Here is a 14,667-nt window from a genome sequence, read left to right as displayed (position 1 = left end):
TTACAAGGATTTCTCTAATCCATCCTACCATTAAATCCCTTTTACACCCTCATCTTCTGCAGCCTAATCTGCATCTGGGTGCTCCGTTTGTCTCTCTGCCTCATTTTGACTCGCCCCTCCTTACTTGACGATACCCTGACTTTATAATGGACTCGAATGCTGAGTTGGAACATTCTTTGTTTACCGAGTGTAACCTGACTGAACTGTGCTCAGACGGATTGTTGCTCTGCGCGAATTGAAAAGTTGTTGGATGTAACTGTCCTTCAGTGTCAGTTTATTTTCAGTTCAGTTTCTGCAGCTACCTTCAAAAACATCAACATTATGACACGTTAAAATCAGAGCTGGGGATGAATTGAATTGACCCCATAAACCTCCTTTGAAGTATTACGGTGGTGTGGAAGTAGAGTCTCCGAGAGGTTGACACCCATCTCTGCACACTCACACACAAATATTTGCATCTTTGTGTTTCAGCATGATATAAATAGCACAGATATGGTAATGCACCTGCTACTGTAGCCCAGCCATCTGGCCTGACATATGTACATCAAACCTGTAATGGCCATTGTTTTTTTTTTCTGCAGGAAGACGCAGAAAGATCCTTCTGGGTTGGCTGGAGTCAAAAATGGGACTTAAGCATTTTTACATCTGAGTGAAGCTGTATTTTCAGCATCTGCAAGTTTGATGTCTTGAAACAGGGAGGAAAAAGGTTGAATGGAGGTAAAGTATCCTATTTTTAGGTGCTGGTTGTGTGCGTTTGTGGGGGCTGGAGGTTTTTCTCTGCTCGTGCTCGGCTGGTGCCCGACAATAAGGTAGAGTCTCAGATGGCCACGCCTTTAGCTGACCCGTGCCTTGCTCTGGCTGATGCCCAGCTGGCATCAGGAGCTGAGCAAGCAGGGCCACGCCGGCCATCATGGAGAGCCAGGAGAAAAGCTTTGTGGACAAGGTGATCACTTGGCTTTTGTTGCCTCGCTGTCACATGGCGTTTTCTGTAGCCCTCGTTTTGTTGTGCCTTGTTTTGCGGCCTCTGTGTGCAGCTGTTTAAATGTTTTGTCACTTTTTAGATTCACATTTAGAAACCATACAAATTCCTGCCAGCAGAAGCAAAATTTTTCTCATTATTTCTTTAAAGTCCTCATTTTTTATGTGTGAAAGGGAGCACGAGAGAGATTCATTTCTATGAACCTCATAAAAAAGATGCAGCCCTAAATAACACACTTAATTAAATGATATTTAAAATGGGTTTCACAGGCATAAGACCTTTATCAGAAATGAGTGAGATCATAATTACCCTGCTCTTTGAAAACCCTTGATTTCCATGACTTCATAAGGGGGTGTAGTTTACACGAGCAAGTGTGTAGATAAGGCAACGAACAAGTTTATTAGCAGAGTTAGCTAGCAAAGACACACCATTCCCAATTAGCCTAGAGGAGATCGAGTGTGAGAGAACGACGGAGACAGAGTCAGATTCCTATCGCCACAGCCCATGAAAATGAACAGAATAGCTTCCCGCCCTATCTCCCAAATCAGCAACTGATTGCGAAACATCCGTGACGAGAAATGAGCACGAGACACAAGATCAGTGTGCAGATTTGCTTAAGGACATACTTGTAGAGATGAGTGGGGAGAAAGGGAACTCACTGGGTGTTCCACATCAGAGACCCAGCACTCGGAACAGAAGAGAAGAGGCAGCTATCAGATTAATAGTGAGTCATTCAGTGCAGTTCTCTGCTGTTCCAGACAGAAAGACAATCAGAGAACATGGGCAATCGCGGACAGCCCTTGACATGAGTTACTAAAGTGGAGATGAAAAGCAGGGACAAAAAAAAGTTCAATTAAAGGATGTAGATTGTAAAGGCTTTTGTTGTTACTCAGCAAAAGGGAAACTGTATGGGGCGCTTCAATAGAATCACCAAAGCAGGTGGGCATGCTCTGAGTTAGCCCACCTCATTAAGAGGCTTCACTCTCTTTTTATGTAACAGCCATTTCACATCCTATTCAGATGCACACGCTCAATGATTAAAAATTATCTGTTGGTGATCGTAATCACACCTGCTTAAACTTAAGCCAAAGAATAACAAAGAACTTTTGAATGCTGGACTATCGGGACATTTACAAAGAGATTAAAGGGTAGACAGTCTCAAACTAAATAAATTTGCTTTTAATCACTTTGAACAGGAAGTCATGTCATTTCAAATGTTCCTATCTGATTGTCTGATTCCCCTCTTTATTCAAATTATAACATGCCCATCTGACTTTTCCAGCACAATGGGAAAAATTAAAAAGGGAAATGACCTTTCATGGCAGTCATGATGGGAGAGTGAATGGCATTATTATGCAGCTAGATTAATTTCTGCCCACTCTGTGCTGCCCATTGAGAAAACAGGGGGCACTGCTGTCTCATAGTAAATCACTTACTAATTGTTTGGTACATCACGGTGATGGTGAGGAAGCTTCATTGGTGTTAGCACAAAGAGAGTCTTTACTTTTTTCAACACATGTACGTCTACGTCTCTTTAAGTTGGACGCAGCTTCGAGCTAAGGGTCATTTTTCACGTTGGATTCACTGCTGAAGTCCTCAAAACGGATGTCACAGGCTGCGGTTTATTAAAACATGAAATGTGCATTATACCTCACATCACCTCCTCTAAATTTCCGTCATCCCCACTTTATACGAGTAACACTTCATCCCATCAGACTCACGTCCCTCCCGCCTCTCCCTGCTGCCTGTCCAGCAGTGTGTTTCTGAGCCTCTAATTCTCATTCTGATGGCTAAGTAGAAGAGGTAAGGATAATTACAGTCACTTATACATCTAGTCATGCTACACCCGTCCCTCCTTTTCAAGCAGTATTTTTAAGCTCAGCAATTTCTTGTCCAAACGAGCCTTTTCCCCCACGCGCTCTCCTCTTTTTGTCATGGTCCCCATAGTTGTGAGCTGACCCCCTCAGCCCTGTCTCCTGACTGATCACAGTGATGGTTTATTACTGTCGTCCCAGCGTTCTTATCTTTGGCCAGCAATGCTCATTTCCTTCCCCAGATTTAAATGCAAATGTGAAATTTAATGATAAATGCATTATCTGATAGGTGCGATAACACTGATTCACTGTCAGTATAAAATACACACCCCGGGGGGCTTCAAGCTAGCAAGCACAACTTGCCCAAATCCACTTTTTCTCCCTCTCCCTCTCCTCTTTTTCTTTCTCATCCCTTCCTTTTTTACATACGTATCAACCTGCAGTAAGTTCTTTGGGTCATTTTTTTTTTTTTTTTTTTTTTGCATTAAAGGGAATCATGTTTTGTGTGTTCAGCAGCGGCTGAAAGCTGTGCTGATCAGTAATTGCTGTGCAACTATCTTGTTTAATGCACTACCCATCCTTTGATAAAGTGCATTTTAGTAAAAGGGCAAAGGAAGACATAAAACAAGAAAAGTTTTTCACTTATGAAAATGCGTCATCAGAAGTGCATTATGTGTCTGGAAAAGGATAAACCTGTTTCAAGAGCAAGCTAAATGGAAGATGTGTGAAATCTTGGAGCTTGTAAATCATGCACGTGTCTGCAATTATCCTCTTTTTTTAAGATTAAATTAATACATTTCCTCAAATTATGCAACATGCATTCACAGTTTTGTTATTGCTACAGAGGCTGGAAGGCTAGGGAGGCTAACAAGGGACAAAAAAGTGAAGACTTGACTTACTTGGACCATCCCACTCGTCAGGCCCTGCGGCTGTGTGCCTGGTCTTCTCACCCTGCCCGTCTATCTCTGTGTCTCCTGCTTCTCGGTTCCCATCTTCCTCACCTGCAAAGAAGAAACAAAACACATTAAAGCAAGCAAAACAAAACACAAGCAGAATTATTCATTGCTCAGACTTATCTCAGCTCTGTAATATAGGCTGTTACATTCAAAGCACCTCTTTTCTGTATCCAACAAACTTTCATGTAGTTTTATAACTCTCTTCCTGTGTTTCACACTCCAGAGTCACACCAGCCATTGTGGTGGTACGCAAACTGAGCACTTGTGTATATTTAGATGTGTATATGCACGTTTGTTTGGAGCTTGGCATGTCCAGCTGCACACTTTTATGGAAAAAGGAGTTCCCATGAGTGCCTACAGGAACAGGAGGAAGCCTCATGGAACAGGAAGGAAAGCAATGTGTGGGAGAGAGCCGGCTATTTATTACCTTTTGATCTATTGTGAAGCAGGCTAAAATGTGTGTTATAGGATGTCGGGCTGGATTACAGTCTCTGGGCTTACAAGGACCATGCAGGGCATTTAGATGTCTCTCTTTTAGGAGCAAGTGCCCCAAACTCATGCTAAACAGACGCAGAGTCGACTGTGAAAGAAGCACTTGTTGAGTGTAGATGCAAGACAAAAAATATCAATTTTAACACATCTTTAAATTTTAACCAACATTTATAATCACATAACTAAAGTGAGGTAATTTTCACATTTAATTTAGATAAAATAACGACTGTAGGGTAGCTCATCGAAGCTGGACGAGACAGGCAAACCCGCTCAGGGCGTGCAGTGGTTGGTAGTTTATGGAGGAACATTTTCCTGAGTTTTGTCACCATATCAATGTCATCCCTTTGATGTTCTAAATCCTATAATAAATGGTCAAGGACAGGCCTGGAGTACTACAATGGATTATCAATCTTTAAACCCTCAACAGGGAAAAAAAAACAAGAATGGATATGAAGATTAAAATGTTTATGCACTGGAATGACCAGGATGCTGGAGAGTTACGATGAGGTTTATGTAGCCAATGATAAAAATCCCATCACTTATTATGACAGGAAACAAATGTAGTAAATAGTGTTGTCACATGGTTGTTTACCATGTCTGTATGTGACCCCCACCCCGGCTTACACAGAGCGTTTCATAGTGTAAGTTATCACAATTCCAGTCACAACTGCCATAGGACACACGCTACTTCACTGCAGCTCTGTCTGTCCTCAGTAAGGTTAATCTCTACATCAAACACACACACACACACACACACATACACACATACCATGCTTGTTTAGCTTTTTTTACATGGCTCACTTCAAAGAAGATAGCAAACATTGCTAAAGGATTTCAGTTTTCTGCCTTGCACTATAAGAGAAGATGTATTCCAAAAGAAAGTGATACTGAAGGCAAGTCTGCAGAAATGATCTACTTACAGCACAGGAGGTCATAATGACCCAGTTTTGCTTATGCAAGTGTCTGCTTGGGCAGGCAATTTCTCCCCCACTTCTTTGCCTCTCCCAGTATATTATCAGGGAGCCCACTTAACCAAATTCCCCCACCATTTATTGTTGGGCCTGAAGAACCTCTTTAGCATACTAGGCTCGTATTATGACAAGGATAACAAAGGCGTGTATCAACAGTTCCTTCCAATGGAGCGGAGTTTAAAAAAGCTAGGGAGATAACATTAAAGGCACTACCTTGATCTCAGGCGAACATGTTAAGCCCTGTAACGAAACGTATTGGAAGTGTTTAATTACAGCCCGGGAAATGAAGCTACAAGATGATTCCTTAATTAAGCAGTGATTAAGGATTTTCTGCCTTCTATCTAACACAGTTTGCAATGCATTTTAAACACAATCACTCGGGCAACCTCACAGGAACAAAGTCACAGGGCTTTGATGAAGTTTCTTGCACAAATGTCAGGAGAAAAAGCAGAGCAGGGGAAGAAATGACGGAGCAGCACTCCTTTTCTTACAGTATGCTCTGATAAGACGGAGAGGACGGAGATTTTTGGACCAGTTCTTTAAAGGATTCAAGACTTTGACCTCTCTGATTTAAAAATAGATCACCTTTAAGAGTTTGATTTGCAGACATCCTGTCTCATCATTTGAAGGATCATCTACGTAACTGTTCAGAAATTACATCTGGTTGAGGTTTCCTTCACAGCACAATCAAATAAAGATACTCCAGGTCCAAAAGAAAAGGCTGATCAGAACAGAAGGGATGGAGAGGAGAGGTGAGGCAGCCTGCTGAGCGCAGGGTTGGCAGGCATGCAAGAGGAGCCAGTGAGCTGTTAAAATCAGCCCTATCGCCGCTCTATCAAAGGACAGCTCTCCAGCCAAATCGCAGTCACACACAGCATGCTATGCATTCAGGTCAATAAGCTTATAGGCGATTTACACACACAATTCCTGGAGCAAGGTAGCAACAAAGTCATATTGGCTTTTTCTCTCCCTTTTAGCATTGTCTCTGTTGAGGGAGCCCTTGAAAATGTCAGTCTCACAACAAACACCAATCACTCTGGTTCTCAACAGCTCGTCCAGTTCGGGCTCTAATGTGTGAAAAATGTTAAATTTAAGCATTTTAACTTTCATATATGACTTTGACCTGGCACAGCTTTTCTAATTCCATCTCATTTTCGCTCACGCTGCTCCTTGGCCATGATTTCCAAATATATAATATGAGGAGAGAACGCCCGCTCTTGCCCCTACAGTGGTAGTGCTAGTCGGTTGATATTGCATATTTGGTTGTTGATGCAGATTGTGCTGCAACTGATAAAGTCAATTTCAGGAAGAAACAGCTGTAACCAAAGTCAAGCATAGCTGTAAGACTTCTCTGCTATTGGAAAAATAGGATCAAATTGTGTGCAGTCGGTGGCAGGCAGAGCACTCCAATGGAGGGAGGCTATTAGTGAAATGCTCTGCCACTGTCTTTTTAAATGCCAATAAATTCCCATCATTACAGAATCTGGCAGTTTTCCTCCCTGTCTGCAGCCTTGGTCTTTATCTCACTCTGCCTCACTCTCTGAGCATGTAGATCTGGCCCAGTTAGATTGTCATACTTAACAAACATTAATGATTAATTTCCTGCACTGAGTCAAATGGGGCTAAAGGGATGACTCGATTCATCTTATCACACCACAAATTAGCATTTCCCCATATTCCCCAGCATTAACTGTGCATTAAAATTCCACATTTACCATTCTGGGCACTGGCAGCTTGTGAGAAAGTGCCAAGGAGATCTTCCCCCACTGTTGCAGAAGATTCTGATTACTTCTGTGTTACACAAAGAGTGACATAATTAATTCTGGTACTTTCTGTTTGTTACTGTACGTCTCTGACTGCTGCGAGTCAAATTACTCACCAGGAGGTTATTAGATGGGTCAAGGTGGGTTTATTCTTCACCATTTTCATTCCTGTATACTCCTGTATCCTGAGCTTTCACCCTTCACTCCGTCTGTGATGAAACGTTTCTGCCTCTATTATAAATTCTGTCATTGTCAGTAAACGGTGCAGAGGAGTGCAAAATGTTCCTATTAAGTTGTTCTTTATGTTTATAGACATGAAACACTCAAAACAGCATTGGGACTGAGCAGCTTGAGCCGAGGAGGGGGAAAAAATGCTGTATCAATTTAAAGAAACAGTTTTTCAGACTGGAAAAATGAGACACATGAAATGGTATGGAAATTCACTGTCAGAGCTAACTAAGCACGTCATTCGTCTTCAGACAACACTTGGAACAAACCGAGGGAACAGCTTGTGGCAACACCCTGTGCTGAACTTCTCAGAAAGCCAACAATAAAAGAGGGGGCAAAACTGCAAGGTGAAATTTCACAATTTCAGTAAAAAAAGGTGCCACTCAGTGTGAAAAAAAAAGAGAGGCATCTTCCTCTCTATTACTGAGCCAGGTGTGTCAATGGAGGATAAATCTTTGCCGTGGAACAAACATGTTTAACAGCTGGCTCTTCACAAGCAAAGCTCCATAAATGTGAACCCACATTGTGTGAGTTTAAAGTAAGATTTTGTTTTAAAAAACAGAAGAATCCAAGGTGATTTCCTCAGATACGGACTCCCCCAGCAGTGGTCAGACCCTCTTTAAGCCCCAAAGCTCGTATCAGTGCAGCGCTCCTTCCCTTTAGCTCTGCTCCTTCATGACATTGACTCACACCATCTATGTCACGCCTGTTAATGTCCTTAATTATTTAATTGATATAATAGATGACTGGTTCCCAAGTCGGGGTCAGGATCCTCTTCAGTGTTTGCAAGATAAGAGGAACATCTGAAGTGGTCGGATCCTTTGTTTAATTAAGTTCAAAAACAGTGTTATCGCCATTAAAGTGCTGCTTCAGTTATCATATATATAGTGGTGGATGTATAAGAAGAGAACAACTGTGGTAGCAGTGATGTAATCAGCTTCATATGGAGTCATTGTGTATGTAAAATCTAAAACCTCACAGTAGAAGCCCATTTTTAAGGTATCTTCTCTCAATGTAACAGAGGTGCAGTTTGAAGTTAAAAAATAAAAGTAAAATACTATAAAAAAAAATACCTCTGAATTGCAAAAAATAGCAGTAATTCAGTTATTTTTAACTGTCAAGGGGTCAAAAACAAAAAAGAAACAGAAAAAAAAACATAAAAAAGCACAAATTCACTTCATTCTAAAATATTTATCTGTTATTTTGTCACATTCAGTATAAATTTACTTTTAAGGCCTGTCAACCTTAATTGATTTAATAAAACTTTGATTTTGAAATTTGTTTTGTTGAGGGTCCCAACTGTACAATTTGAAAGGGGCTTTAAAGAAAAAGATGGTAATTTTTTCTTTTCTTTTTTTTTTTTTTTTACCTGAACAAGGCAGTTAAATCAAAATTTGGCACCAGTGAGCCTCCATACTTCTGTTTTCAGTGTTGATAAAAGTGTTTAGCGTCATACTATCCACACACAAACACCTGAGCCACAACATCATTAACTTAACAGGTTGTGGAGCCAAGCACTACCTCATTTAGAGGTCCCTGAGCCTCAGGACCAGATGGGACGACAAGGTGCCCCTTGCACTTATCAGGGGAGTCCCTTTTCTGCAAGGGTAAGGCAAATGACTGAGTCTTTGGTGGCATTCAACTTCCTGACCTTTGCGCCTTTAAGCAGCTTTGCTACTTCACCGCACTCTGATCAAAGTTAATAAGTGCTTCATATGTTAATGAAAATTGGTACTCCTCTTTGTGTTCCTACAGCTTTTTAATACCTATTATAGACTGAAACTTTTAATGGAGGTTTTAGGTCCCCCTGACAAGCCCATTTCAGAGAGTGACTACACAGATACAAGGCTAAGCTAAGACCAGAGAGTCACTGCTCAGTGGAGGAACCTTACACGAGAGACCTTATTCTCCGGGAAGCAGCAGAAGATAAAGGCCATGGGATGAGTGGCTGCTTTAAAACCCACGTTCAAGTCCGCAAAGGCCTAATTACAGCAAGCCATCACATTTGAGAGGGTTTAGTTAATCAAGGGGGCTCTCTTTTTCCTCCTATATTCGAGGAATAACACACTTAAACCATTTAATGCCGCCAGGATAGCGTCCTGCTTAATTCAAGGCAGTTTCACATAAGTGGGGTAAATTTAAGCCAAGCTGACATTAGTTTTAAATAGATCTAATTGAGGAAGGGATCATGGGGAAAAAGGCTACACCTGATGATTGCGCACAACTTCTGCCATGAAGAAAAAGGAAAAGTGGTCGCTACATCATTCGGGTCTTGCGAGGCACTTGGAGACTTAGCCACTGTAAGCTCAGATAGCAAAGTAATAATAATGAAAAATCTGACTACTAGGGTTTGTGTTTGACAAAGGAAAGATTAGACGTGTCCCAAAAAGAAGTATTTGACAACCGGGATTGCTATTTAGTGTTGACTTTTTTCAAAAACATGGAAAGCAGATTACAGCGCCGTTCCTCGTGTGGATTTATCCAAAACAATGGACATATCTAACGTCTGTAACAAGGTCCTTTGAAGGTTTCCAGAAGTGTACTTCTTCTTCTTCTCTGGCTGTAACTTTATATGTGAGCTGCACCATCTATTTCATAGCTAAAGGCCTTTTACAAGACCATATACATTCTACTTTGAAGTTTGTAGAAAGCCACATTACAGGGTAGACAAAGGGTAAAATGAATAAGGCATCACTGGTAATTGCAATTTCCGAACAATTGCTCAGTTCAACTCTCCCCAGAGAACAAAAGAAAAACATTATTGATACGATTACCGGGGCATAGCCTACCTGAAACATGAAAGATTTACTTCTCTTTAATAATGTAATCCCACGAGGCACATCAGTATAAAAGTGTGAAGAACTAATTCTAAACAGTTTTCCCTTTGAAAGGGGAAAGAAGAAGAAGACATTCAAAGCGCTGGTACTTCATTAAAACATCAAATTTCCAGCATCCGTCTAGCAGTCAGAGTGGGGATGGGGACACCTGGGGTAGTGGAGGCAACGTGACCAGGGGGTAGAAAGGGGAGGTGGTGAGGAGGGGGGAGGAGGGAGGACAAGTCTGTCATCTTCACACTGTAACCTGGAGCAGACCACAAATTAGCTCCTGTGATGGCAAGGTGTGACCGAAATGAAACAAACATACAAAGAAGCAATCTAATTGAATTGGAGTTCAAAGAGGACTTGGGCGCATTTGGCGATGCTGTGGCGCTTTAGTGCTGGACCTCCAAGCTGTAGCAGGTGCTGCTGAGTGTTCACAGAGCTTTACCACCGGCTCAAAGGGAAATGCTACGCTCTCCAGTGCATTGGTGTAGCGTTGCACACCTTCACAGAGCTATCACAGAGGGAGAGCCGGCGTTGCCCATGCCATCTCTCTCTCAGATCAAACCACTGCTCTTGGGCGGAGTGTTGGGATCAAATAGGAAAATGGATAGTTTCAACTCTCACTAGTGATGCCGGAGAAATTCTCGCATGGTTTTAAGCTCTGCCAGGTTTGATTTGAACATGTTGAGGAATTTTATTAGACACCATTGGCAGGAGTTTAACTTATTCTTGATGTTTGGCACACAGGTAGCGCAACATATTGTCTTAGATTAGGTATTAAAAAGAACACTGTAAACAACTTGGGGATAACGCCTTTTAAATCTCCGCTTTAGGATAGGACGAGTGATTGATCCTCACCTTTGTTGCAGAAGTACGCCATGTCTTCACAGCTCATGTTCTCAGTCTCAAACTCTGCAGAGAAGTTCTCCTCCACCGAAAAGTCGTCTTTGGCCATGAGCTCATTCTCCTCAGAGACATACTCCTCCTCCTCTTCCTCCAGGCCATCCTCTAGAGGACCTGAGGGAACACACACACACACACATGCACACACACACACACACACACATATACAAACACACAGGGGAGATTTTCAGCAGTTTCATCATAAAATTCAAGCACTCAAAAAAACTTCTCTCCTTGATTCTTTTGTTAAAATATTACAAAAGCAGACTCGACTCAAAGTGCGGTAAACCTTGGCGCCGTCTACACTCCCCTTGTTGGGACACAAATATAACGTCAGATTAACAAAGAATACTATTTACCATCATATTTTACAAACGCCCTTCCATTTCAGGTAGTGAAAAACCTTTTGTAGTGCTCTGAAAAACAAGCTCACATGCAGCCAAGGTGAGTGCCAATTTTAATCCTGCAACTTGCAACACAAAACCTCTCACAGATGGAAAGAGAGGGGGGGAGAAAAGTTCATTTCATACAGGCATCAGCAAGGGAGTAGAAAGAAAATACTTTTATTAATTTGTTAGCCTTATCACAGGGTACAATGTTGATTTTCCATTTACATTCCATGCCTCCGGGTAATACACCAGTGCAATCTTAAAGGAGACACTTTTCCGTGTGATTAATGTTTCCCCCCCTCCATGCAATATTATTTCTTTAAATCTAAACGATTTCAGAGTTTTGCTTGTAGCTGTACATCTTTTTTGGTATTTGCATATTACCATTTTGCTTCAATCAAGGGTGTTGATGGAATTACTGTACTGCTACCTGAATCACATTAGTTTTAAAAAACATCTCATTCGGCTTTTGGACGTTATTAAGATAATGTGCATCTTGCCCACCTTCTCTTTCAAACTAATATATTTCTCCAATGTCTGCATGTGAATTACCAAAGCAAACTGATGGAAATTTAACTTTCAGTTGGTTTAATTTGAAAGACAGAAAAAAAAAACTCTCCAAGGAAGATGCCCGTATCGTTTACGTGGATGAAAATATTTCTTTTTGTTTCATCTCATCTCTGGATAAAACATATCTCTGCCTCCTGCATGTTCACACTGTCTCCACCCCTGCCTGTCAGGCGTGAGCTATGTTACAGCCTCTTGTGCATCATCCAGGAGCTCAAACAGAATACACTCACATCCTCTTGACACCTTTCAATGTGTTTGTTTTATTGTTGCAAGAGCGAGACCCTCAGCTTTAATAAAGCAGTAATTTCAGTTCAGAAAAGTGGGGCTGGTGTGGCTCTCCTGTTTTTCTTTCTTCTTTCAGAGAATCTCATAAAAGACCCCCCTGATGTCCACAAACTGCTTGCTCTTTTCATTAGTCTCATAAATTACTCCTTTGTAGAAGCCTACATCTGCAGGAGCCCCGGACATGAAAAGAATTAGCACACAGATCTCTAATAGACACTGTGGAGGCAGAGTGCTGCTTTTAAATTAGGACACATTTTTATGATCTTATCTGATGCCTTCTGCTGATTCGCTGAGGAGTGAAGTGAGGCGTGAAGTGACTCGATGAGTCTACCATCACTTATGATGATACCGGGAGATAAATATCGCAGTATCAAGGGGAGATTGTATGACTGGCGTTAAAAGCTCCTGCCAAGGCAATTCAAGACAGTGTGAAGGAAAGCAGGGAAATACATTTCTATTCACACACTCGGTACACATTCCATTACACAGCTGAATAAGAACTGTGTGTGTACAACTAAATGATTCTTCCTCTGTCGCCGGCAAATACAGCAGCACTATTGCACCATAGAAAATAGACCTACAGTGTTGTGAGATAATAAGGGTAAAGGGAGATCAAAGATAAACTTCATGGTCAATAAGACACAAAGATTAGGCAGATAAGATGAGATAGCACCGAGCTTTAATAGACTTAGAATAAGGGCATCTCACTTCCCCACTCAAACAGATAGTAACTAAATGGAGCATTTTCAAACTGATAGAGATACTCGGGTCCGACTGAAAATGGGGAAATTAAATACTCCACAGTCAGAGACATTAAAGGGGGTCTGATGGCAACTTCTAAGCGACTATGTAGATTACCAAAGTTTGTGCGCATTCTCACATGTTTAGTTATTATACAGTATTCATTGCATGAAGAGACCTGAAATTATTTCAGAGACAGCAATGATAAGAATAATGACTTTCTAAACGACTAGCACCACACTCCTAACTCATTTTCTGATAGTGGCCTTCCTGCTATATTTAGTTGTGTACTGTTTAAAATCCTGTCACATTCCCCGTGTGACCCGAGCTCCTTCGTGCATTTCTATAGGGTCCGCTGATGAATTTGGCCAGACAAATGTCTGCATCTTCACCCTTTTATCAGGACTCTGCTGGGGTTCAGATGGACAACAACACCACTGAGAGAGTGTGAGTGCATCGCACGGTCCAACAAAAACAACAAAGTCAGCTTTAAAAACGGTGCACGCAATCCGACAGCAGCCAAATAATAAAAAACAGAAACATGTCATTACAACTTACACTTACACTGCTTTGAAAGCTGGCTTTGACATTTAAGCTGCGTCTTATGACTATTGCCTCATTAACGGTGACCCAATGAACTTTAGATGACTCTGTGACAATCTGAAAGGTCTTTTTTATAAGTTTCCAAGTCAGTCACTTCACTCAAACCATGATAAATACAGTTAACCAAAAACAAGTACATGAGAAATAAAGTACTCTAAGGAACTGATAAATAATACTCAGTTACATCACATTATGGTTGATTGGCAACATTTCACATTTAAAACCTTACGGTACCAATGCCCAGTACCTGGCAATCGGTACCGGTACTCAATGGTACCAATTTTCGGTACTTTTTTGTGTTTATGTGGTAAAAAAATATCAATTTGTTTAATAATAAAATCTAATTTTCTTCAATTTAACATATTCATTCTTCAATATAACCTTGCAATGCTGTGTTCATGTCCAGTATGGAAAATCACCTACTCTTCCACTCCCTCACAGTCACAACGATGCATTTAGGTACCTAAACATGATACCTTTCAATTTTAAATGAATTAGTACTCGGTACTTATGACTGATATCAGTTGGTACCTATAAAAGTACCTCATTTGGTACTTATCCCTAGTTATGGCATCAACATGTGCTGCTTTTGTCTTTCCATTATGGTCCTTAAAATTTAAGTAGGAGAGTTTGAATCAAAATCAAAAGAAGTTACATTTCAACTTTCTAACGGTGAGATTTCTTTTATCCTTTTTGACATATTTTTGCTTTTTCAACTTGGAAACCCCAATCAATAACTTTGGTGGTTATTCAGCATTGGGGGGCGGATCAATTAGTGAATGGTCAATAGAAAAAAAAGCATAATTAATATATAAAAATGCCCATTTCAAACAACATTTACTACCTATCCAGCAAAAAAATAAAAAATAAAAAAAACAGATTTTTTCTTTAAGTTCTCCATTTTTGCACTTTCTATACTCTTTCTTACTTATGTTTTCTTAAATGCTGCGGTGACTCCTGAATTTCCCCTCGGGGATAAATAAAGTATTTTCTATTCTATTCTATTCTATTCTATTCTATTCTATTCTATTCTATTCTATTCTATTCTATTCATTAATATTCCCAACTGGTCAAAGTCCTGAAGATGGAAAAAAAAATATTTTGCAAGAAGAAAAATCAGGTTTTGATTGGATTCCTCAAAATCTCAGCAC

At 40.7% G+C, this 14,667-nt stretch overlaps 1 protein-coding gene across 2 annotated transcripts in view; it reads right to left on the bottom strand.

Annotated features, from left to right (window-relative positions):
• zfpm2a (zinc finger protein, FOG family member 2a) overlaps positions 1-14,667 on the bottom strand; it is a 128,860-nt gene that overhangs the window by 85,033 nt on the left and 29,160 nt on the right. For both annotated transcript variants that reach the window (XM_074683352.1, XM_074683351.1), the window contains exons 2-3: positions 10,884-11,042; positions 3,693-3,794 (exon numbers count right to left, since the gene is read on the bottom strand). In XM_074683352.1, coding sequence (XP_074539453.1) covers positions 3,693-3,794; positions 10,884-11,042 — 261 coding nt within the window. The remainder of the gene's footprint in view (positions 1-3,692; positions 3,795-10,883; positions 11,043-14,667) is intronic.

This window comes from Halichoeres trimaculatus, unplaced genomic scaffold, assembly GCF_033239565.1.
Source record: "Halichoeres trimaculatus isolate MK-OKI-2021-1 unplaced genomic scaffold, fHalTri1.1 fHalTri1_scaffold_12, whole genome shotgun sequence".
In the NCBI taxonomy this organism is placed as follows: Eukaryota; Metazoa; Chordata; class Actinopteri; order Labriformes; family Labridae; genus Halichoeres; species Halichoeres trimaculatus.
The sequence above is the reverse complement of the archived record's forward strand: the minus strand, read 5'-3'. Positions and strand labels throughout refer to the sequence as shown.